The 27449-nt window shown below is 28.8% G+C and overlaps 3 protein-coding genes and 1 long non-coding RNA gene across 6 annotated transcripts in view; 3 read left to right on the top strand and 1 right to left on the bottom strand.

Annotated features, from left to right (window-relative positions):
• Window positions 1–16763, top strand: part of Calx (sodium/calcium exchanger 3) — an 86512-nt gene extending 69749 nt beyond the window's left edge. For both annotated transcript variants that reach the window (XM_083054544.1, XM_083054543.1), the window contains exons 8-9: window positions 969–1285; window positions 2278–16763. In XM_083054544.1, coding sequence (XP_082910670.1) covers window positions 969–1173 — 205 coding nt within the window. In that variant the 3' untranslated portion in view covers window positions 1174–1285; window positions 2278–16763. The remainder of the gene's footprint in view (window positions 1–968; window positions 1286–2277) is intronic.
• LOC145945493 (uncharacterized) overlaps window positions 1–27449 on the bottom strand; it is a 34806-nt gene that overhangs the window by 2895 nt on the left and 4462 nt on the right. The gene's annotated exons all lie outside the window — the stretch shown is intronic.
• On the top strand, window positions 18433–25121 carry LOC145945185 (maltase A3). Of its 2 annotated transcripts, none has more exons than XM_083054013.1 (11): window positions 18433–19194; window positions 20208–20411; window positions 20837–21016; window positions 21448–21602; window positions 21908–22042; window positions 22507–22715; window positions 22875–23073; window positions 23311–23765; window positions 24148–24297; window positions 24644–24741; window positions 24876–25121. In XM_083054013.1, exons 2-11 carry the CDS (start codon window positions 20240–20242, stop codon window positions 25049–25051), a joined length of 1929 nt encoding a protein of 642 aa, XP_082910139.1. In that variant the 5' UTR covers window positions 18433–19194; window positions 20208–20239; the 3' UTR covers window positions 25052–25121. The 2 variants fall into 2 exon arrangements, with proteins under 2 accessions (XP_082910139.1, XP_082910138.1); XM_083054012.1 differs by having other exon boundaries at window positions 18435–19194; window positions 24873–25115.
• Window positions 26105–27434, top strand: LOC145945368 (uncharacterized). The gene is made up of 3 exons (XM_083054329.1): window positions 26105–26401; window positions 26746–26930; window positions 27409–27434. The coding sequence occupies exons 1-2, from the start codon at window positions 26302–26304 to the stop codon at window positions 26928–26930; spliced, it is 285 nt and encodes a 94-aa protein (XP_082910455.1). The 5' UTR covers window positions 26105–26301; the 3' UTR covers window positions 27409–27434.

Below are 27449 nucleotides of genomic sequence, written 5' to 3' on the forward strand. Positions count from 1 at the left end.
TCGCGGTTCGCACGTTATCGAGATCGCAAATGCCTCATCCGTCGATCGACCTTAAACGAGAGCCAAGTTTCGACGTTGCCGATCCGGAATTGGGAATGAATCTGCCATCGCGGCGAAAAAGTTTTCCCATTTATCTTCAGCGCGAGAAATCTCGGTGAAATCTGAGAGTTCGAAGAGTTTCCAGGAAAATAGAAAGAAAATGTCCCTCCCCTCTGGTAGATTTTTATGCTTATCTAATGAATATACGAGTTTGTTCGATGCAACCAACGTAAATAAAATCTCGATCGAAGGTCTCTCTCGATCAAGTCACATTAATTTTAAGGACTTTCAGGAATTTCAAATATTTTCTATATATATTCAAATAATATTCATAAGACTTTGAGGAATTTCAAAATAATATTTCTAGCCCGTTGTAATACAAATTTGTATTTCACATTAAAAGTCTCACTAAAATCCTTTATAAGATATATATTAGGTATATATATATATATATATATATATATATATATATATATTATATAAGATATATATATTTTATATATATATACTCGTATATTTATATATATCTCTTTTTTTAAATAATATTATTTGCCAGTAGAAATTTTGTGAGACTTTCATTATGAAATTTATTATCTTATGTACTTATTATTTTATTAATTTATTATTTATTATTAATAATTTTAATATCTTAAATATTTATGTAAGTATATGTTTAAGATATTAATAAAATAATAAATATATTTATAAAATAATTAATGAAATAATAAGTAAATAAATTTAATTATAAATATATATATATATATATATATATATATATGATATATATAGAAATACATAAAATTCTAAGTCATCGTAAAGTTCAGTACTTTGCAGTTGGATTTGTTTCGCATGTCTACGCTGTAAAATTCCAAATACATAGCGGCGGCTTTTCCACAACTACCATCCACGTGACATATTTTATGACGCAGCTTGGCCTTCTCCGTCACCCTATTCTGCAGCGAGGCTTGCCTGGTGATCGTAGTGCTGATGGTGAGGCGAATGAAGTCGATCGGCGGCGAATTGGGCGGACCTTTTATACCGAAGGTCGTCACATCCGTGTTCCTCTTCTCCCTCTGGCTGCTCTACCTCATCATGTCCACCCTTGAGGCCTACGGCGTTATCCAGGGCTTCTAAACTAAGAAAAAGGCCCCGTGCGACGCCACTACGTCGGCCTATCCACTGCGTATATATATGTATCTTAGCTCTGGCGTCCGCCAAGGCGTATGCTCAACGAAACTTCTATCTGGTAAGTCTCTCTGTTAACTCTGCTTTACTTGTGTTTTCGTCCTTAAATCGCCGCGTGGAGATTATTAATCAAGATTATTAATATTTTTATTAATTTATTTTTTATTTTATTAATATAATATTTATAAGACTTTCAGGAATTTTTTAAATAATATTTCTAACCCCTTTGTGACTTAAATTTGTACTTTACAATGAGAGCTAAAATTCCTACTGTGTTAAATAATATTTTAAAAAATATAATATATATATATATTTATATATATTATATACGAATATATGCAGCGTCTATTTTTGGAAAATCGAAAAACAATCACATCACCTAAAGGCGCCATTAAAGCGTGAAAGGTCGTTTCGAGCTGCTGCGTGAGCTATTAAAATTCACAATCGCGCTATGAATTGATATGACCAAATATTTGGAAGCTAATATCGACGGAGATGTCTCAAGCCAAGAGATTAAATATAGCGAACGATCGCCGTCATTTGCAGACAGCCTTTTGTGTTTGGTTTCACGTGACCTATATTTAAATTAACTCGTATAAATGTCGCGCAAATTAACATAGGGTTTTACTTCACGCACATCGCTGTTTTGCGAAACTCTCGTCAAAAAGTATTACTCGGAAGAATAATTTATACAAATATTTCCTTTACATATCTCCTTCCACATCCTTTCTATTATACCTAACCATTATTATGTTACTATATTAATTATTAATTATTATATATATAATATATATATGTATATATATATATATTATATATTAAAACATATATATTAATATATACATATATTATTATATTAATCATTAATTATTATATATAATATATATATTAAAATATATATAAATTAATTATTATATTAATTTCCAATGATTATTTTTATCTTTAATTTAAAACAATATTTTACATTTTTTTCAGTAGCGTGACCCAACTTCTTATAAATTTTTCTCGCCCTATACAAGTCTTTTTTTAAACGATCCCCGATTTTGATTGCAGGATACAGAAGCGGAATCGGAATGGCACGATTCCGCGAAGAACGAATTCTGAACTGTGCCGGGAACTCACATAAGTTCACCCCCGACCTGAGACAATTAACAACGAACATGATCGCGTGACGTATTAAATGCGTGGATACATGTATGACTGTGTGTGCGTGCGTGTGTATGCGTGTGTGTGTGTGTAGATACCTGAGAGCGCAAGTGTGCGTGCTTGCGTGAATGCGTCTAATGAAGAGAAGAAAGAGAATCGATCGAAGGAGAGAAAACGAGTAACGAAGAAAGAGAAAAATTAACGGAGAGGTGGAGAAAAAAAAGTGCGGGCGAGAAAAAGAGTGAGTTTGCCTTAAAATATAATTCAAAAAAAGAAAAAAAAGAAAAAATAAAAAAGAAAAAGAGAAAGACAGTGCGCGTTCTAGTCATTGCACACATCGCCGTATTTCGACTGCAATCAAAAAAGGAAATAAAGAGGGGAGAAAAGTGAAGATAATATAATAAGGAAAGTATATATATATATATATGTGTACGCGATGAAAAAAAAATCTCGCGAGTACGTACGTGTATTTATTTAATCCTCTAAGGAATACACAGGTTTCTATGGTATTTTAGTAGCGGACTTGTATTGTACAATTCCTTTTTCGCGCCAGAGAGAAGCAAACGACGTCGCTAATTTTATATACACGTATATATATTGTTGTACGATATATTCCTTTTTTTTTTTTTTTTTTTTCGTGTGTCGAGGGAATCTTTGACGTCAGATCGATATATATTCGCGACAAGATTTCGAGGGAGTGCAAAAGCGAAAATTGAGCAACTATATTGAACGTAGTTGTGCAATACAGGACCAGCTTTGAAAAAGAAAATCAAATTTTTTAATCTCTCCCTTTCTCTTTCATTTACATTTCATTTACAATTAAAATTTTTTAAATTAATTTCCATTCTAATGTCTCTGACAATGATTGTCGAATTATTGTATAATTTATGCGTTGAAAAGATCCTTTCTCTCTCGACGTCATTCTTTCGGTAATATGATAAAGTGTAAATTTTGTCAATTTTAGGTTCGCGACGAAAACACTTAGAAGAAAGTGAAACTTGCAGTCTTTGAGATTCGAGAAATGGTCCCGACATATTGCACGACCGCGTCGGATTTGTGGTGTAGAAAATTCGAAAAACATAGTGCATTTTTATCGTTGCAATAATTGCATAGCCACAAAATTTGTGTATGTGTGTGCGTGTCTGTACAACACACGCGTATATACGGATTTGCCAGTTTTGGTGCCATTTTGGTGTCAGGGTTGCCCCGGATTCTTTCATCTCGGATCGGAGAAACAGCCGATGTCATTGCCATCTGTCATTGTGTGAAATACGAATATAAATTGATGAATAAATAAATCACTTTTTGACAAACGACCGCAAGCATATAAATTGCGCGATTCATTTTAACGTGTGAAAAGAGATAAGCTTCCAAAGTGGGGCAAAATTGTTATCGAAAATCTTTTTTAGAAATGTTTCCTTTTCAACGTAAATGCCATATTATACGGTTTAGACTTCAAGGTGAGAGACATAGTAGAATTTAGATCTCAGGCAACCCCGTTTCGACGATTTACGAAAATCCCTCTCCAACTGACGAAATATTTTTTACTTTTCATTTTTTATTAATTTTTTTACTAATTTTTTAATCTATTTTATTTACATTAGATTAGGATTTTACACCAGGAACGTCGTAGAATTTAGGTTTTCGTTGATACGAATCAACGACACGTCTGTCCCTAATCATATCATTCGAATTTTATATAGAGTAATTTATAGAGAGCATTGATAAAGCGAGAAATAATTACTTGAATTTATATGAATCATTTATATCATTTCAATCGTAATGAAACATTGATCAAACAATTCTCTTTGTCGCCTGTCATCGGCTCTGGAAAATTGCAACATTAATTAAAATTACGCATAATTATAACATGCTTCATTGAACTTCAAAGTCTAGCAATTGAACAACTACTATAGTTGTTATTATTTCCATAACAATCCAACGCGTACATACAAGATTTCGTAAGAATTTATAAAATCGCTGAATAATATTATTAATAAAATATATGAAAAATATAATTTTCTCGAACCTTGGACAAACTTTAAAAGATGTAATAGAAAACAGTCTAAAAAGACACAAAGTATGCGTTTAAACAATTTTTGAAATATCCATGTTCAGGTGTGCATCAGCTTTATCATTTTCTCATAAACGTCATTGGAGAGGGCTTTCAAGATTGTCGTCAATCGGGACAACAACGTGAATCCTTAATCTTGCCAGCAAGAAAAGAGATCACGTTATTAAATACCAGCGGAAACATATTTACAATTGTTAAGGATAGCTAGATATTGCGACAAACGTTGATTAAACTTGTCCCTCCCTCCTCCCCCCTCTCTCCCCCTCGCGAGTTGCTTCGCGGCCTTCGTTCGAATGTATAAATCGCACCTGTCTTTGAAAATTACAAGAAAAGCGTAAAGAATCGCGTTTCTTTTCCGCGATCGATATTGCAGTCCAAAATTACGTCGATGATACAAATTAGTCGGGAGGAAAAAAAATACGATTCTGCACGTCAATTTTGTGTCAATTTTGAAGAAGGGGCGTAAAAAAAATAATTCTCTCGTTGGTTCCCTCACTGCCTTTGATCGGGGGTCGCGTCATAAATTCGCGGGGGGCGAGCAATTATGCAACAATTAAAGAGGGGGACGCAGTATGTGATGACACCTATTTTAGGGTGATTCCGAGAGACGACACCCTAAAGGACACGATATCGCATTTGCGTACCTTACTCTCCCCCCCTCTCCCTATTTGCGCGACCAGTATTGAATCTTAAGTTTACAATTGTTACAAGAATCTCGTACGATTTTAGGGAAGATTTTTAGAGTACGTCTTGGGATTAGGCGGCCATTTTTTAAAGAGAGAGTGCGACATGTTCTATGGACAGATAAGGAAAGAGAAATACCTCATATGAACATGACTCGAATAATTATCTAGCTAGCAATTTTTGTAACGGTTAACCAGCTTTTTGTAACACACACACCTGCGAAGGAAGAAATTGTTCTCTCACACACACATCCCCCCTCTTTCTCTCTCTATCCCCCCCCCCCCCTCTGTGGACACGATTAATCTCAGATTTAATCCCCCAGTGATGTATGATCTTAAGACGAGGTGTTCTCTCTTTCTCTCTCCCTCTTTCTTGCAGGATGTCGCTTTAAAGTCGTTGCATCTAAACGAGCTGCACGCACGTGAGTAAGCTCGTTACGTGTTTGTTTCTGTGAGTATATCAAGCTGTATACATCCGAAGTGACAAATATACGGGATATTTAGTGGCTGCTGCACAGTAACACGAATTTAACGCGCGTTAATTAGCGTTAATCCTGATTCTCAAGCTATTGCTCTATTTATCTGAGTTAAAGATAAAAGCATGATTTAGAGGAAAGAACAGTGAATCATTGTTACTTTGGTAATTACTACGCGATTACATTGGTGTAATTCCGCTTCTCGCGATGGGGAGTTCTCTCGTTATCTTTTACCTTCTATATCTCCCCCTCTCTTTCTTTTCTATCGTGGATTGTGGATATTGGATTATAATACCGAATATAAAGGATTATGCAACAGTTTTTCTTGCAGTTTCAAGATTTTATCTCTCGTAAATTAATATACGAGAGCGTACAATCATCTCGAATTATAAATCAATTTTAAATAATCGAATTATAAATAAAATTTAAAGTGCATTTCATTGATCGAAAGGGTTATTTAATATTATGTTCATATTAATTAATCAATTAATTTTAAAAGCTTGCCGCTACTTAATTGAATCAGCTTGCAAAATATAATAATAAATATTTATTCTGTTAATAAATAAATGCCTATAAATTATTTAAACTTTAATTGTCGATTTTACATTTTGCAAAGCTTTATGAAAAAAAACTTGCTTATTTCCAAACGTAATCTAAAAAAAAATAAATTATATAATCTTTCGATCTTGGTATCATAATCCAACATAATGTCTAGTCAAATCGTCGGATCGATGTAATTGATTTGTCCAAAAAATCAATATCGTGCTTTTAGCCCAAAAATTTATATTGGTTTTAATCCGGTGTATTTATATATGTTCAATTTTTCGTTTCAAAATATAAATAAATTTTCTTTTCCGTCCTAAGAAAAAATTCCTTCCATTCACGCAATCTGATATATTAACTATAATGTGGCTGCATGACGTACACATATCAACATTATATTAATATTTATTAAATTAATTCTAATTAAATGCGGTATTAATTCTAATTAAACTCAAGAAAAATGTAAATGCAAAACTTTTTTCAATAGAACAACAATGTTTCAATTAATTATATTACGTTAATTATATTTTCGCTCAATATATTTCTGTAATGTGTTAAATTGATTTGTGTAACAATATGTTAATTGATTTTTATTTTATTATATATTGCCCTTATTATAAAAATAATTTAGAATTTAAATTCGAAACTGAAATAAATTACTGACTCACAACACATTATCATAATTAAATGTTGTGAAAACCATTTTCATTAATTTGAATCCTCAACTACTGCGGCGCAGTGTTAAGTTTAATTTAATATCTCTTGCAGCTTTTTTAACTTTATTCCGTCATTCATATTTAATGAATTTAGGTCTGCGCTTTCCAACCATTTCTACCATTAATATAAAAGACATTTAATAGTTTTTAATAGTTTGATTTAAAGCGTCTGACGTCGCCATTGTAGTTAGACGAATTCATTTATAATACTTTTGATTGAAAATTTTTGAAGAATTTCGTTTGTTGGATTAATATTATATATATATTCGATTTCTTTCATTTTAATAAATTTTTTGAAATTATCGATTTTTTCTTTTTTATATTCCTTTTGCAATTTTCCCTTTGTTCCTTTGATTGATATCGTGATTGAATTTAGGTTAATCAATCAACTTACAGGTGCGCTATTTAATACAGAGGAAATGTCTATTTTCGGAGATTGAATTCAATTTATTGATTTTTAATTTTATTTTAAATATAAGATGATTTTATTTGAAATATGAATTTTAAATATATGAGATTTTATCTGAAATGTGTAAACTTAAATTGCTATCGCTCCTCAGCTATATAAAAATTATTTCATTTTTCTTATAATTATGAATTTTTCAATTCCAACTTTTCTTTCTCGCGAAATTAAAAAAGAATACAAAGTAATTTTTTAAATCTCATATTCATAATTCGAGCATACTTATTTTAAATGTAAAAAATATATAAAAATTTAGCTAAACAGAAAAGATTCCGAGAGAGAGAGAGAAAGAAAGGTAAACTGAATGCACGAGAAGGAAAAAAAGAAATAATACGTTTAATTTAATAGCGAAGAAACGTAATAATGGGGGAACTTAGAGCACGGCAACGAAAGTTTCTGCCATTAAGTCTACAAATTAAGTTAAACGCAATGATTTCAATCATAAGATTGTTCCAGTACGTTTAATTTACTGTTTACTGAAAGAACGGAACTTTAACGAGAGATACTTTTGCTATATCAAGCTCAAAATAAATGTTCGAAGGATTTCCGACCGCAGCCACTCAGAAAGAAAGAAAGGAAAAAAAAAAAGATAAAAACAAACGCTTGTAAAAAGAAAAAAAAAATGAGGTCAACAGGCGGAATAAAATATTTTATTAATCCGAGTTTCGCGCGCGCGCGCGATAGTTGTGTATTATGTAAGTATGTATGTGCGCGTACACAGAGAGTAAGGCGTATACACAGAGAAAAGCACTCAATAGCAAAGCGTTCAAGTGATAATACAAGTAAACGGGATCCGAGAGCGTCTCTCCCCGAACCTTCGTCGACCGATTGGACTTGGCTGTTTACGCGAGATAGTTCTAGCGCGAGCTATACAGTTATAATACGAACTAATAAATTCGCCGATATACTAGAAATGTGCTCCAGGTGGAAGCTAAAGAGAATGTTTCCGAACAACGTCACGGAGAGTCCGCTGTTTCAATATAATCCCTTTGTTCTCCGGAGAATTCCGCAATAATCAACCATCGTCCATAACACGACTCTCTCGTCAGAGAGAAATAAACAATTTGCGTCCTCGCGTCTCGTGATTTTAACACCGCATGCTGGGTGATTTTAATGCCCGTAGACGCGAATATAAAAGGGAAACGAAAATTAAAAAAGCCAAAGAAAAGGTGAATATTCAAGAAAAAGGGGATACCTCAGCGATTTTGTTGAAATTGATTATATGAGGTGTCTCCTTTTCTAAATATTTACCGAAAATCATACCAAATTTATTTTTGGAAAAACACTTTCCACGTTTTCACGAATTTGATTGGCGCACCTGGTCGCACCTCCCAGCTGATGAGAGTCGGAGACGACAGCGGAAATAATTAATCGAGCGTAATCAAAAAGTGCTACACGCGTACCTCAGCGCACGTTTTTGCATTACAGCGTCGTCGACGAGGATTCAACAAATGACGTACGATCTCTCTATTTCTGTCTCTATCCCTCTATCTCTCTTTCTCTATACTTCGCCTTTTTTATATTTATCTACCTACTTATCTACTTATCTGATTTTCGCTTCTCTCATATCTACTCTCTCTTTCTCTCTCTCTCTATCTTTCTCTATTTTCAAGTACCCGATTAAAGAGTTTAGAAGAAGAATGCAGTCCGTCATTTCGTAAACTATGCATTCGATATATGCTTAAAGTTTAAATTTAAAAAAAATCCTAAAACTCTTAAATATGAAATCACACCATTTTTAAAGTAGACCTTACGAAATATGGGCTATTTCCTATTAGAGGTCTTTTTCCTATACTTGCACAAGTCTTTCGATTCCCTTTTTAACCTAACGTTAAACAATTGTAGAGTAAAATAAAGCACGATTAATGATAAAATCTTATATGATCATAATGATCGGATCTCATAATGATCATAATGATTGGAAAATCGTTGCAAAGATTAATTTTTTTTTTTTCGAGATTTAGAACGCGACGAAGACACAGATTCAGACGAATTGCGTGATGGAACTGTTGGAAATAGTTTCGGAAATAGAAATTAGAGAGATTCAAGCCCGAAGAATATATTCGTAGAGTTCAAATGGAATTGACATGTCGCATTGTTTGATCGGATCACAATACTCGAAAGTTCGATTATTCAAACAATTTAGGCACAAAAGAAGATTCGAACGCGAAAAAAATAATATTCATCGGAAAAGAATAGTAATCCATAATAATAATAATAATCAACTGTTAGATGTTCCTTCCTTCCGCGCGCCTAACTTTACTTTATTACATTTTTTATCTAAATTAAAATACACATACATACACGAACTGTGTTCAAATACATTCTCAGGCCTGAAAAAATCCAAACAATTTAAGTTATTGCTATACAACTGAATTTATAGCTTCTCAATAAAAAATTTTGAACATTACGTCGATGAACCGCGCGCAAATCTTTCTAAATCAATTAATTTTGCAACGAACTGTAAAGAAAAGTAAAGTACGACTAAATTGATGTTTTTATCAGTCAGAAAATTATCGCAAATGTCAGATCTTTTTTTAATTGATATATATATATATATATATATATAATCGTGTGGTTTTCGTAATTTATATTTTTATCAAAACCCAAAGGCATGAATCATAATTATCTCATGGTTTCATTTATCTGATTAATATATATTTTTTATTTTATTTATTTTTACTGTAATACCTTTCACATACGCGTCTCTTGTGTTTGAAAAGCCAATTTTCATCAATTTAAAAAAAAAAAAAAAATCAGTACACGTTGTCGCTTATAATCTTTCTTTTCTCGATTCTCATGAAAGCTTAAACGAATCAATTTCGATGTTAAAGAGACTAAGATTCTTTAAATATAATATAATATATATATAGCCGCGTTATATAAAAATTCGTTGAGTAAATCGTTAGCAGTTTGATAAACATTGTTAACTTGAATATCCGACGCGCTTGAAATCCATCAAGAGTGCATCGAGGGTCTCCCTTTGTATAAATTTCCGATTCGGGCCGACTGATAACAGGCGACCCGTTTATTGCGGCCCCCGTAACAATAAAGCGGACGTACATAGGTTTGGTTAGGCGAACCGAATTTTGCGTATCGGAACGTGACACGCTTAAAAAAAAATCGCCGTTCCGTGAAGAGCATTCGCAAACGTCACGCGTTCGATATATCTCGCGCGCGCGAGAATTTCCGGGAGGGAGAATCCCGCGGGAACAATTCCATCGCTCGTCGCTCTCGAACAATGCTGATTGAGATCGAGTAGATCCCTTCGTCATACAGGGAGGGCTCACGAAAACAGGATGCAAAGAGTGTGTTGTGTTTTTTTTCTGAAGTTATTCCTCAAAAAGATTTTTTGAATATTATTTTTTGGAGATTTATTTGTGAATATTATTTTTGGATATTATTTTAGAGAGATTATTTAAATATTATTATATAGGATATTATTTTTTGTATCTTTTTCTCTTCGTATGATTTTGATAAATTTTACGAGCAAGAACTTTACACAAACACAAAATATACACACGCACATATGTTGCGATTTGAAAAAAATGGTGCAAATAGTCTCATCCTATGTCTAATATTTAGTTTTCAAATTATAAGTGTGTGTGTGTGTGTGTATGTGTGTACTATCGAATATATGAAATATTGAAATATTTCTACCGTTTAAATTAAACTCAAGCCCAAAATTAAATTGCATGACGTGAGAATGTTTTGAAAAACTTGGACAAATATTGTGTTGCAGTAGATGACACTGTAAACAGTATACACAGTAATAACAGGGATATATAGCTATGTATAAAAACTCTCTATTGTTAGCGTATCAATACTCGTATTGTGTAAGACAATATTTTTTTCCCATTTTTTTGTTAACAATTTCAGAACAATTAGTTGTGCAAGCGACTTTTTAGTTTTTACTATTGTTTGAAAATACAATATCCTCATCTCTCTCTATCAAATCGCTGAAGTTATCGGAATTTATCTCCTATTGTCAACAAGGAAATCTTGCATACAATACAGTTGTTGTTTATATGTATATGTAATCATAAAGGCCAGTGATATAGATAAAAAACGAAATATTGATACAAAATCGATTATTTCATTGATAACAAAAGATTACACTGGTGTAATTTTCAATGCATATAACTATGGAAATAAAAGCTTTATAGTGTTTCTATTATTATAAATGAAAATAACAGGAGTATTTTTGTATCAAAATTAGAATCAATTTCAATATCAAGGAAAAAAAAAAACTTTATAAGTTACAAAAATCGCCTGTGTTGACTTTTTTCTATTTTTTTTGCCTCTGACATCATAATAAAATAAAAATATTATAATTAAATCTAAAATAATTTTATCTGAGGTTCCCAACAAATATCCGACAATATTTATCAATGCATATTTCATTTCAATATATCGCAATCTCATAAATCCTTCAGTGATAAAAAGATTAAAGAGTGACGAGGAAAATCAATCGCAAATTAAAATCAAAAGAGATCTCGCTGGAAAAGATAAAAAAAAAATATTAAAAATATATATTAATATATTAGATGTATCCTACTTGGAGAATTTGCTTATTATTTTTATACATATTTATATACTGCAACAATTATTTTCAAATTTTTAAAGTATGCAATATTTTACAAAAGAGAGCGACGCGCGCGAATTATTCTCGCGAAAACAAAAAAAAAAAAAAAAAAAGAAAACAATTTGCATCATAATTAACCGTTTCGGATTTATGCCTTTTTGAAAAAATTTTCTCGTAAAAGAAATTGTTACTTGTTACATTGATTCTATATATTGATACAATTATTTTTTCTACAAATAATAATATTATTAAAGATTTACAGCATACGCGCGGTTCGGGTGCGAGTTTCGCGTGCAATTGAATTAATTTGTATTAATTTGATAAATATCTAATGTAAAACGCAATCGATTTGCCTTTATTACGGCAGTCTCCCTATTATAATAAACGCAATGCGTTATAAATTGCATTAATATTTTTTTTTCTCAAAATAGAAGAAACGAAGCCATAGGTGCATACAATTTCGTAAAGCTTATCAATTCCGGTGTTGCGAATACGCGAATGAACTTCAAGTGTGCGACTTGAAGATCACTTTTTCGTATCTAAAATATTGGAGAGATTAAACTTTACAAGATTTATATCAATACTATATATTCAAAACACAGACTGTCGTTACATGCGGCCAGCCCCTATATCGTTATATCCGTTGAATATCAATTGTAAATGTCTATCAGAGAATGTTAAAAATTCCAAACAAATTTAAGACAAATTGGAAACAACGAATAAAATGGTCGTATCAAAGGGCCAGTAGTAGTTATCGTCGAAAAAACTTCACTTTGATAGTTTCACTTTTATTAGTTTTCTATCCTTTTTTAATTTTAATACTTTAGAGACATTAGTTGAAGTTAGATTTTCGTACTGTTCACTTAAAAGTTACATATATCAAGATTATTATAAATTTATTATAATTGTACACATTGAAATTACATATATATATATATGTATGTATGTGTATATATATATTTGCTTGTTTGGTATAACTTACTTATAAATAAAAAAAATAATATAAAACTTTGCAAAGAACTGTTAAACGGGCCAATTTTGCGTAATATAATAGAGTGAATAATTATATACATATAAGCTATTTATTGATATTTATCGGATTTCGATGTTAGATCATTCGATATCCTTTTAGCGTGATTAAATCGGAATGATTCAAGTTTGTTATCTTTATGAAATAAGTCATTGCGTATTATTAACGGGAATGATGTAACCGTATAATTATTCTCTAATACAAATAATCGATATTATTAATAACATTTCGTAATATGTTTCGTTATAAAACTCGTCAAGATAAATCACACACGTCTGTATCGATAATCAGCGTTCGTGGAAACAAAATTGAGCGAAACGCACAACAAGGACCAGTAGAAGTAACAAAAAAAGAAAACTAAACAAATCAAAAGTCTGAAGTATAGAAGTTCAAGTAAATTAATTTTTTGCACTTCTTACTGTTACATTTTATGAGTAATAAAAAAATTTGAATGCCAGTTTTAATAAATCTTTAATGAATCTTAACATTATCTCTAAAATAATGTTCTTAATATTTCTTAATATTTCATAATTTTTATAATTTATTAAGTTTTTATGTTAGTATTGAAAAAATTAATATATACAATATACTTTATTAAAAGAAATAAATAAAAGAATACGTAATTAATAAAAAATGAAAAGAAATATACCTACTTCCATTATGCTTTTTTTTTAAATATTGAATTGAATAATAATTTCTCCGTCTCCTCGATATTATATTCGACAAAAGTAAAAAGTGCAAAAGATTAAAGCATCGATAGTTTTAGCTGAAATATTTCACACGACTGATCAAAATCAACGCGATTCAATCAAGCCATCGATTTTTCTATTATATTATATACTGTTATAATTATATTTATTCGATATAAATTAGTTTCGTCCTTCGTCCGATTAATTAATTATAAAAACGACCAATATTCAACGATAAAAAAATATTTGTGTTCAGATCAAGAGTTAATTAAGGCATGATCGTGATAAATGAGTAAATTATCGAACATTATTTAAAAATTAAAAAGAAGTGGAAAGTTTTGCTCGGAAATTGCACGATTAAATCGAGAATCTTTTATATCCTCAATATTTATGCATTTAATTAAATATTTATTTTTTCAAGAAAAACTCGAAGAAAAACATAGTCTCTATTAAATGTGTTCTGTATTCAATTCTTGTCAAATAAAAAATTTTCTTTCTTTCTAAATTAACAAATTGTATTAACAAAAATTTTATAATTCTAATTTACGACGTCAAATAGATACAATATTTTTTTAGATATTTATAAAAAAAATACATATACTTAAAAGATGATTTTAATAAAACATAACCGTTATACTCGCTATGAAAAAAAAAATTTATTTTATTATTAATGTTTTTTTTCCTTTCTCTCTCTATTACTTTGATATCTCGATAAGATTTTATCTGAATGACATCGTAAACTAGGATTATATCAAAGTTTTTTTAAACATTTATTTAATTATATTTATTTGTATCTATTTATTTATTTTTATATTTATTACATTATCTTTCTTTTATATTATATATCTATTTATTTAATTCGCGAGGGAATCATATAGAAACTTTTTTAACTGTTGAAAAAAAAACGATGTGTCAAATTTATTTCTCTCAATTCAACTACTCATGTACACAAAACGAAAGTAGAAACAACAAATTTGTTCGAAAGTAGACGCCTACGTAAGGATATACTAGGAGAAGATATATAGAAAAAAAAACTTTATAAGTCTAATTTATAATAAGAAACAGATTTTGTACTATTTCTAGTGTTTTAATACAATTTCTGCTTTCGAATCTTATCATCATATTCGCGGGGCTGGCCGCACCATCTTGTAAATATCAAATAATCCAGATAAGTCGTTTCTGCATTTTATAAAAAAAAAAAAATTATCTCTAGATCTCCTGGATCTTTCCTTCCCTCTCTTACTCTTTCTCCAATTTCTCTTTTTTTCTTAAATATATATACATATATATATATAGACACAACACATATAAATACAACACACACACGCACATATATATACATATATTATACATAAATACACATACACGATACACATACACGATACACATATACGTATAACACATGTATGTATACCTATGACTATACTATGTACCGTACTACTATCGTGTGAAAGATATATCACACTCTGTGCTATCATTCAATCTATCTTTACTGTCTTTACATGTCTTTAACGACGTAGACCGATATTAATTAGCGAATAAAAAGATATTTATAACTGTTGCTCTCTTCAAAAGGAGAACAAAAGTTGCAAGAATAAATATACGAAGAATCCAGAGTAAAAGAAATAGACCAACTTTGAATAATATTCATATATAATTTTTTACTTTAAATATATTATATAATACTTGTTTGTTAAAGTATATTAGCACTTTATCGATATTAATATTGTTCTTTTTTTTTATTAGTAGTCATATATGAGCCAAATTTTCTTCATTGAAAGAAAATGATTAACTTGACTAAACCGTTCAACTAAATAATATTTTGTTAACTAAACATATAAAAATATTTAAATTTAATATAATATATTAAATCTGACAAAACGTGTATTTGACTTAAATACTAATTTATGTTCAATTAACAAAATAGTAATTTAGTTGAACGGTTTAGTCAAGTTAACAATTTTTTTAGTGTATCCACAAGAAAAATCCGAATTTTTTTTACTTTGCAAAAGAGAAAAAAAAAGATTTTATTTCGAGCGAATGAAATGGTTGGTCCATATATGCATCGTATATAAATTGCGTGTTGTTATTAGAATATTACACTTTACTGATATAATCATATTTAATAATATCTGGCAGAAGAACAATTTTCCAAAATTCATGAATTCTGGTCTGAATTTGGACTCTGAACTTTTCGTATATATATACGAACTACGAAGTCCGCCTCATCGACGATCTTCAACTGTGTGTGAAAGGGTAAAAGTAAATTACGTACAGGATAGTCGGTGTGCGTGTGAGTGTTCCTTAGAAAACAGTTTTGCGATTTAAGATTACGAAGGGGCGGTTCTCTATAGACAGCGAGAAAACTGTGGTAATCCGCAACACGTCGCCTCCATTGCAAAACCGCTTCCGAAGTTATTAACAATTAAGATAGTGAACTGTTATATATATTACGATGAGAAAAGTATACAGGAAGAGAGCTATCGTCCTAGATCGCGCGAGCACCGTCAATATTTATTGTGTCCCAAAAAATATCCAAATTCGAGAACAACGAGAACTTTCAAGATAGACGGAAGAAAGCTCTTATATTATAATAATAAAGATACTCGTGAAGAAAAGTCAATTTATAGTATTGTTGGATATCAGATCAGCAAGCCCTAACTTAATCTAATCACCAAACAATTATCTCTGTAAAATTCACTACTCTGTCTTGATTTAAGATAGCTATATTTCGAGACACTATCATTCTGAAGTTCCCATAGAAATCCCACGACGTAGAAAACGAAATAATTTAAGTAAAATTATCTGGTATAACAAATATATGTTTTATTTAAAGAATAAAATTTACGAAATTAATTTTACTTAAATTGCACAAATATCCTTAACGAGAATCTCTTAAACCCAGAGGCAGGCAATCGATCAAAAGCATCTAACTGTATTTATTAGCGGATCATGCGATGCAGGACGATCAGTTAATTAAAGGCTGCGTCGAGTAGCAGACGCAGAGAACGTTGTATGTGAGTTTTATACCGTATAAGCGAAACATACATACATACTGCTCGCCAGTAGACGTACATACATATGTATATATGTATTGTTATGTTATTGCCTAATAATTACGAAATAGAACGTTATGAGAATTATACATAATCCATATTCCTTTCTTTCCCTTATCAACCTAATTCATTAACCAAATATTGTGTTATAGTATAATCAATCTAAAGAGAAAAATAATCTACAGGAAACACCCACGTATTGATACGAAAAGATATGATAAAAGAGAGAATTTTATATAATCATCTAAAATTAATTATAAATCTAATTCTTCTTTAAATATAATAAGTATTATTATAGCAATAGAAATATTTGATACGACGATTATAATTATCGTCTTCGTGTTGGTCAGTCGATGTTTTGTCGATATTTGTGTCACTATTTAACGAAGATTATTTATGAAATAAAGATTAAGGTTTAAATAAAGAATATTACCCCCTCTTCAATTTCGGAGTTAATTTAAATTTTGCAAATATAACAAGCAAATTAAAATATTACAGATATAAATATATATTTTTTATATCTGTCACAATATATACGATATGAAAAGTTGTCTACATTTTCACTGCTTTCCAGAAATATTTTATCATTATCAACTTAAGATGATTGATATGAATAATTACAGTGCTTCTATCACGGAAACTATAATGTTATAATAATAACGTTATATGCAGTCGGAAATTTTGTAATATGTTATAATAATGTCAGTTATGATAACATTGATGTAATTTTAGATGTTGTTGCAATATTATACTGCGTCCTAATTATGAAACGCAATTTTTCAATATTGTTATAGTAACTGGCATCAGTTTATATCGAAATACGATCTGTATTATGTTTGTATGTTTCATATTTTGTATGTGTGTAAACACACATATTATATAAATTGCGTCATTATTTGTCACAATTAGACCACACGCTTCTGAATTGCTTATAAATAAGATAGTGGCTGATATCGATCACATCACATGCTTATCACATCAACATAGCACAATTATCATATGATCACTAAAAAGTTTTTCGTGTTACATTTTATTTTATGCACACGATTCGACGATAAAATGTCAGCTTTTTAATCTAATCGCCGGCAAAAAGAATTTAATCTTATATTGTAATAATATAAAATAGCGCTGTAATATTTTATAATTATTGGCTTGTGTGTACTATTTGTTATTTATCGGTTTTCTTTAATCCCAAAGAAAGAGAGTGAGAGATGTGAAAATTTTATAAACTATAAATTAATTATAATAATTAAAACATAAATTAATTAATTTAAAAAGTTTAGCTAAATTTAACTAAAGATTGACATTAGATTGTTTACTTCAAATTAAAATTACAATAAAAGTAAATTCATAATTTATATTCCTCGAAGATAAAGTATTGCTCTGAATTATTTTTGATCGCATAATAAACTAATGCGATTAATGACACTTTCTGTATATAATAGCACATGTCATTAATATTAATTAAGATAAAGTAAAGTTATCTGCAACGGATTTTGGTACGAGAGATAAATTTACTTTAATATTTTTAATAAGCATATAATGAGAATAAGCGTTACAAATTAATCTTGAAATATATCAAAAGATAAAATAAATTTAATATAAATTATGATTTTAAATCTTTCAATCAATTTGGAGATCAATTTTTGTATCATATACATTGTGTATATATTTATTGAATATATTTTTAATATAATCTCTACGCTATAATAAATAATAAATATTTTATAATAATAAATCTTTAATATTTTTCGTGATTCACGAAATAATTAACGCACAGTTGATGAATCAACTATCATCCGCAACAATTGCATCGCGCTGCAACAGTTGCAACGGAAAATGCGATATCGTTTATTATACGTCCCCGGATGTCGACAGGCGAAAAAAAAAAAAAAAACCAAAGATACGATGTATTTTTATGCGGCCGAAAGAGATAAAGGCAAATTAACCCTTGACGTTTCGCGCGGTGATTGAATCGTCGCGCTATTTTCATAATATGTGATAAAAAAAGAAAGTCTAGATTTACGCGATGTGTATGTATGCAATATACATGTATGATATAAAAAATACTACCACTCTATCCTGCATGTATACTATATAATCTACACATTGCTGCTCCACACACCAGGTGCATAAGCGCTTTATATGTATATCAGAGACTTTTCTTCGAGAGAATGTAAACTATCGGTTCTTGACCGAATGATTGATAGAATATAGGGGGATGTTTGAATATCCCTACCCTCTCTAAATCACAACGGTATCGATAACGACAAACGGGGCCACGACACTGATAACATAGTTATCTATTATGCAGACTGTGGAATTTTTCTGGCATCATTTTTTCCTCGTCCACGAGGAGACGATGTTGCGAACGAACGTATTGAAAAAAATGTAAATATTGATATAAATTTATATTAATCAAATATTTAAATTAATTGTAATCAAACAGAAAGTGCAATTAACAAACACTCCGAGGAAGGCTCAGGGTCAATGAGAATCATCGTCCCAAGTGAGTATTCCTTCTCAAGAAGAGACCACATCGATTGAGCGAATTTGTGTAACAAAGTAACCACTTTCCTGATCTCTCACTCAAGAATAAATTAAGGTGTTATATTTTTAGCAAAATACAAGTATAAAATCTAATGGTATATATATATTCTATATATATTCTATATATATATATTTAGAATATATGTATGATTCTAAAAAAATGTGCCATATTTTTTCTTTTACTACATCTTTTAATTACATACATCTTAAGAGATAAAGGTATTTTTCCTTCTTTTTCCTTTAGTTTTATATCGTTTCAGAGCTCTATACTTTGCCGTCAACATTTTTATTATTGCAAGTATTTCTAAAACTTCTAATAATAATTTTTAATAAACAGAGAGAGAGCAGTTCTTATCGTGTCAACTTTGAATATTTCTGTTGTTTTTAATAATAAAGTATGTCTAAAGAAAAAGTTATTGGCTTCAATTAGTAGGAGGATTTCTTGTAATTAAGATAAATTTTTTTCAAATTTATAATTGACGAGATTTCTATCTTTATCGTATTCTTGGATCAAGTTCTGCATTATTACACCTATATAAGTGTCTCCGAAAAAATTCTCCGAACATTCTCCGAAAGAAACTTTGATTGCAAATGAAACAGTAATATATTTTTATCAATAATATTAATATTAATTAAAATATATAATAATAGTAATTAAAATATTATGTAATAAATATATAGTTAATTAAAATATATAGTAATAGTAATTAAAATATACTCTGATAAGATTTCTACGGGGAAAATATAAATTATATAGACTGAATCTGATTAGAGTTCTGATCTGTATAAGATAATGTATCTGCATCGTGCAGATGTAAAGGTACGAAATTTTTTTGACGAACTTGTAATGAGTAAATTGCTAATTGCTAATTTTGAGATTGCTGTGCTTTAAGTCGTTTGATAAAGACTGCGAGATCATGTCGCGATAGTGTCGAATAAAGCCTTTAATTTGCTTCTCATCGAAAATTGCAGGCAGATTGAAGCTTTATCAAATTTAATACACCATGATAGCGCTTACACGCTATGTCGTATTGATAAGCGCTATAGGACTTTCGATAAGCTACGCGGATAGCGAGGAGCTTGCGGATAGAAAATGGTGGGAAACTACATTGGTTTATCAGATTTGGCCTAGAGGATTTCAGGATAGCGATGGCGATGGCGAGGGCGACCTGAAGGGTAAGTCACACAAATTGTTTTAGAGTAGAAAATTATAATCGAAGCTTTAATTAAGCTTTCATCAGTCACATGTAAATTCGTGGAATAGTCTTATTAATATTCATGTATATATTCAAGCGTATATATACACTAAAAAAAAATTTGTTAACTAAACCTTTCAACTAAATTATTATTTTGTTAATTAAACATATATTAGTATTTAAGTCAAATATATGTTTTGTTAGATTTAATATATGTTAAATTTAATTTAAATATTTCTATATGTTCAATTAACAAAATAATATTTAGTTGAAAGGTTTAGTCAAGTTAACAAATTTTTTGTTCAGTGTATACAATACATTATACATATATAAAAAATATTTTCAAAATATTTTAAAATGTATATATGTATAGTATTAAATTTCTTTAACTTAATTAATTCATAGGTATTATTAGTAGACTCGATTACCTCCAGGATCTTGGAATCGAGACAATTTGGTTAAATCCTATTTATCCTTCGCCATTGATTGATTCGGGATTTGATGTCTCTAATTATACGGATATACATCCTCTTTTTGGGGATTTAAATGTTTTTGATAATTTTATACAAGAAGCACACAATCGAGGTATAATAATATATAAATTTTGATATTCTCAATTTTCAGTAACAAAGATGCTATCCTATTTTTCTTCTAATTCACAGATTATAATTTAAATCTCTTCTATATTCTAAGTTACTCCAAGAAATAGTTTTAGTAATGGGAGTAAATCTATAAAAATTTTTACTTTTGAAAATTTTCTAGCTTTAGAATTAATTTTGATGTAAAAGTTAACGACTATTAGTTAAATATAAGATTAAAATATAACTTTTTATTTAATTTTTACTTAATTTTACTTTATTCAAATTTTTAAAAAATCAAATGTTCGGTAGATGATCTCTTCTTCTATAAATCAAATATAATACGATTCAATATTTAATATATTTTAATATTATTTTTTCTTAACCGTTACGCATTGTTTATTTTTAATAACTGACTTTACTGTTAATTTCTTTTAGGATTAAAAGTTATTCTAGACATTATTCCGAATCATTCCAGCGACCAACATGAATGGTTCAAAATGTCGGCAAAAAAAATCGAGCCATACACTGACTATTACATTTGGACCAATGGCACCATCGACAAAAATAGCGAAACAATTCCGAATAACTGGGTATATTTTGCCAATTTTATTTTATTTAATATAGCGTTAGCCCAACAATCTCTTTTGTAAGCAAATTAAAAATTTTTTATATAACAAAGGTTGATAACAACAAAATTTTTGAAATCAAATTATGCATGAATTTCTTGATATATTTCTACCTGATAAATTTTTTAAATAATTTTTTTAGTTTTAATTATTGACGTCTAATTTACAAACGGTAATGAAGATATTTAAGAGTACCTAAATATATATACATATATATATATATATATATATATATATATGCATATTCTTTTTTTTTAATTTTCGTATAGAAGAGCACATACAACGATAACGAAGGATCTGCATGGACGTGGCATGATGAGAGACAACAATGGTACTACCATAAATTTCATTATTCTCAACCAGACCTTAATTTGAGAAATAAGAAAGTGATCAAAGAATTAACGGTATAATTAATATATTTACTTAATATATAAATAACAACATATTTATATTTTTATAAATTTAAATTCAAAAGTAAGATAAATATTTAAAAATACTAAAAAGAATAGAAGTTAGAATGTAAGATTCTAACTTTCTTACAGCAAATTGTAATTTTTTTAACAATTTAATAAAGTTTAAAACTTTTAAATTGAAAAAGTTGAAAAGCAACTTAATATTAATTCAAATAAATTAGAAAAGAATAAAAAATATGTATTATAAATTACATTCCCTTCAAAATTAAATAATTCGAAATGTTTAATCAATATGTCTGTGAACTATATATTCGATTAATAATTAATATATATATATATATATATATACACATTTTTAATTTTTGGTTAAAAAAAATAGATAAGAGATTCTAGAGTATAATTCTTATTTTTTGTCATATAAGTAATTTATATAAATAATTAATTTTTGTGAATAGGATATATTTGATTTTTGGTTGAAAAGAGAGGTCGATGGTTTTCGAATTAATGCGGTACCGTATTTCTTTGAAGACGAAGCTTTAAGAAACGAATCTGTTAAAGAAAAAGGCATTTATACCTTTGGTCTTCCCGAAAGTACTTCTCTTCTTTATGTATTTCGTAAATACATCGATGATTGGGTATCGACCAATAAACACACTACATCAAAGTATGATATATTAAATACTTCTAAGCCATTTATATATCTTTGCAATATTATTATAAATATATATCATATTATTATAACATTATATATGTGCATAATGTTTATATATAAAAAAGAATTTCAGTATATATTAGGACTAATATGATTTAATGGTATTATTAGGTTGTTAATCGCAGAATCATATGATACTTCTGACGATAATTTAATGGCATATTACGGAAATCGTACGCACAAAGGAATTCCACCTTTCAATTTTAAATTCATTACACACATTAAGAATAACAGTGATGCTAATTATATTAAACGTATCTTGGATAGATGGATCAAACTTCTTCCAGAAAATTCTAGTACTAATTGGGTGGTAAGCATAAGCACTGAATTAAAAGTAATTTTATCAGAATCGAGAAAACATTTTTGAAATTATTTTATTTATATATTGTATTATTTGATACTTAGAAGAGATTAATATATTCATTCTTTACTCTCACTAATAATCAGAATTTAGAAAATATATAAATATTCTAATTTATATATATATGTATATATATATATTTTTTTTTATACCATTTTCATGTGTGATTGCTTTTTACAAATACAGCTTTCAAATCACGATAATTCGAGAGCAGCCTCGAGAATCGGACTTAATCGAGTTGACGGCCTTCACATGCTTAGTTTGCTTTTGCCTGGACAAGCATATACATATTATGGCGAAGAAATAGCCATGTTAGATACGAAGCTAAATTGGAACAAAACTAGCGATCCCATGGGATATGTCAGGGGCATAAACAAGTACGAATATTTCTCGAGAGATCCAGCCAGAACTCCCATGCAATGGAATTCCAAAACTTCAGCTGGTTTCTCAACAAATGAAACTACGTATCTTCCTGTTCATCATAATTATAAGTTCCACAATGTGAAGACGCAACAAAATAAAAATGAAAGTAATTTAAAGACGTACAAAAAACTGGCTATTTTGAGAAAGAAACCAGTTTTTACGAATGGAGATTATGAATTTACAACTTTGAATGACGCTCGCGTGTTGGTGTTAAAAAGGTTGGCACATTAGAAAAAATATATAGTAATATACATATATAATATTTTATTAACAATATATGTATATATAGAGCTTTGTAAAAATAAAATATTTAAGATAATTTTTCAATTATTTATAGAAATAAAATTAGAGATTGTAATATATAAAATATAGTATATATAAATGTTATTAATATAATACAATTATTAACATAAACATAATTTTTAAAAATAATTTAGACACATATATACATATATATATATATATATATATATATATATATATATATATATATTGTATATTACTTATGTGTGCGAGTAAATTATATAGAAATTTATAAAATTCAAAAACACGAAAAAATTACAATTTTTATTGTTAATCCTCTTTTTGTTTAACAATTAGGTTCTTGAAAAATTATCCAGGAGAATTGTATATTATTGTAATTAATCTGGGTCTGCGGCCAGAGAAGATTAATCTGACTTCTGTACATCCTAATTTGAAGGAAACTTTAGAGATTGTTGTGGCTTCTAGCAATAATGCAATTCGCAACACGTAAGTTTCATCACATTGTATACAAAATGTTGCCGAATAGTTTATATAAATTATTTTCGATCAATCTTTTCTATTAAGAAAAAAATATTTTGTTGAGTCTTCATTGAAAATAAATTAATAATTTTTGAGCCAGTTTTCTAAACTAATTTTTCCTTTACAAAAAAATATTACAGTTAATAGTTTCTGAATCATTAATTGTTTAAATTAAATTTTTGCGAGAATAAAGTCTCGCATAAAAAAAATATAATTTTGAAAATTATAATGAGTAAATGGAAACAATTCTAAAAATGTTAAGCAATTTTAATATTTTTACGAGTAATTACCCTATTCATTATTGTGTTTTTAGAGATGTTGTTCGACGGGATAATTTTATATTAACAGCAAATGCCGCATTTGTATTAAGAAGCCAAGAAGAAAAGGAACAAACCTCAACTTCCAGCACAAGTGCGTTTTTTAAATTAACTACAATCACAAATTTAGTATATTTATCAGTTTCGTTAACATAACAGTAATTATAAATTATAAGTCTTATCAGATCTTAGTCAATGTATTTATGTCACTCATAAATATTTTAGCAGAAAGAGCCAAGTCCACTACTGGAAGCACGACGGAAAAAGGAAAAGAAAAATCCACTGAATCATCTGTTTCAAGTACAACAGACCCTAATAATACAGCATCAAATTCTACACCTATATTTCAAATAATGATAAGCGCCATTATAATTATAATATCATCGTACAAACTTTATACATAATGTAGGAAAGAAATAAGAATTTGTACAATAAAAAATAAAATTATCTTTTATAGTTATCTATATAAGGCATTTATCAGGTTCTTGATAATCAGATATACAAAATAATTCCAGAGAGCACTATCTTCCACCAATAGATTCTTTGATTAATTTGGCATAAACTTTTTAAAATAATTTTTTTTAAATATATCAAAAAAATAAACATCTGCTAATATATAAATTATCTTTATAATTCGGAAGAAATTCTCTTTGTGACTGATTTTTATAATTTTTTAAATTTTCTACATATGTTTATTCACTTAAAATTTAATAAATATTATAAAATTTCATCATCTTATTACATCTATAAAATTAGTTTCAAAAATCGCTACAGTTTAAATCGTTTATAATTTAAAAACTATGTGTAACTATAACTTTCAATATTTTTGTTAACGAGAAATTAATATCATGCAGAAGAATATTATAAATCGTGATATTTAAGTGTAAAATTAATAGAATCTGTCTATATATAACACATGTAATATCAATTCGAAACTTTTGCAAAATTAAAGCACGCGTGTAATTTAATTACGATACTTTTGTTATAATTAGTAGCTTAATCTTTATAGTAGCTTATAAGAATGGTAAGTGATTCGGATTGAAAACTTTTAATTAAGAAGATTATCTAATGTCAATAATAGCACAAAGCAGAAACTACTTTAAATGATGATTCATATTGAGCTAAAAAAAGCGTAACCAGATGTTCGCGGAGGTCATTCGGGATCATCAGGTGCACCAACGAACGGAAGTTTATAATACATAATAACGATATTTATATACGGTAAATATGCTTAGAGATCTATTCTTTGCCAAGACATCGATGAATCGACATCTATATCGTTTGTTTATAAATTCAATCTGCAAAAAAAATCGAGCTAAAGTTTCAGTCAGTGTAAAGTGTGTCAGTGATCATTTACAATCATTAACGTGAAAGAATGTGAAAGATATTTCATTTTTAATTTTATGCGTTTTTTTTTTGCGTATTTTACTGACGACTTTTAACGATGGATACAAAAAGGAAGTTATCGCAAAAAATTGAGCTTGACCCCGAGAATTGATCGCTCCAATTATACGTTATATTATCAGTGTATATATTCATTTAATTAAAATAAGAATAGACACCAGATAACTCGGGGCGACAATAATTACAATAATGTACAGTTAAATGGTATATATTGCTATTGTATATATCAAGGAAATAAGCAGTATACAAAATGGAGCTACAGGAAAACTCTGCCTTTGCTCATAAAAACGTGGTTTACGATACTATTCCTCTCATTATTATTGATAAGATGGAGAGGAAACATTTCAAAGGTTCGTAAAGCTTCGTTACGCTGCCCAATTAAATTTCACCTTTTCTTTTGTAGAAATAATAAAAGCGAGTAATTTTTAGCTTTTATAGTTTTCTAATTTGAGAAAATAATAATTAAAAAAATATTAAGAGAAAGCATTGTATAGCTTTTATATTCGTAAACTGTTTTATAAGTAATAGCACAACAGCAGTATTAAATATTTTATAAACATTTGATGATGAGAGATATACATATAAATATAAATATTATACATATATAAATATATGTATAATAAAAAATAGAGCGGACTTCAAAATAATATTGAGTGCGTCAAAATAAATTAAATATTATCGTTTCTTATTTCAGATAAGAGAGAAACTCTAAAGTATTATCACGTTTCTAGTCCGTTTTGGATGAAGTTCCGTTTATTATTATTTTGGACATTGTGGTTTCTATTGATTATGGCAATGATGATCTGTATTCTCACATATTTTTGTTTCACACCTCGAATGTGTTATAGTTCAAATATACACACGAACATAAACGGATGAGTAAGTATCCAAAATTGAAACTCATAAAATATACAGAATGTTCAAAAATTTATGATATAAACTTTACATGTATGTGTGTATATTAAACCTTCTCGTTTATTTTGACGAATATTATACGCCTGTAAAATTTGTGCCATAAATTTTTGAACATTTTTAAAAATACTTTCCTCTCTTTGTAAAAAAATATACGGTTTTTATTGAATCCTTGCAGATTCTGTTATGTAATTATCAGTTTTTATCAAGGAAACAAATTTTTAAATTTTTGTACGACATTCAATAAATTTAGTCAATATTCAAGTAATGTGTTCAAATAATATGCATATTCAATGAGAAATAGATAATCTATTGACTTATAAGAATTAATATTGCTTCAATATATATTTCTCCTCCAATTCGAATAAAACGTTTTTAAATAAAACAATGATATTCTCTATTTTTAATTTATTAATGTATGTTTTAAATGTTTTATATGTTTCAGTAAATATACATCGTTCCAAAAATGGCATCATAATAAATGTA

This window comes from Prenolepis imparis, unplaced genomic scaffold (assembly GCF_030444845.1).
Source record: "Prenolepis imparis isolate NDT839.2.m4 unplaced genomic scaffold, iyPreImpa1.0 SCAF_14, whole genome shotgun sequence".
Classification (NCBI taxonomy): Eukaryota; Metazoa; Arthropoda; class Insecta; order Hymenoptera; family Formicidae; genus Prenolepis; species Prenolepis imparis.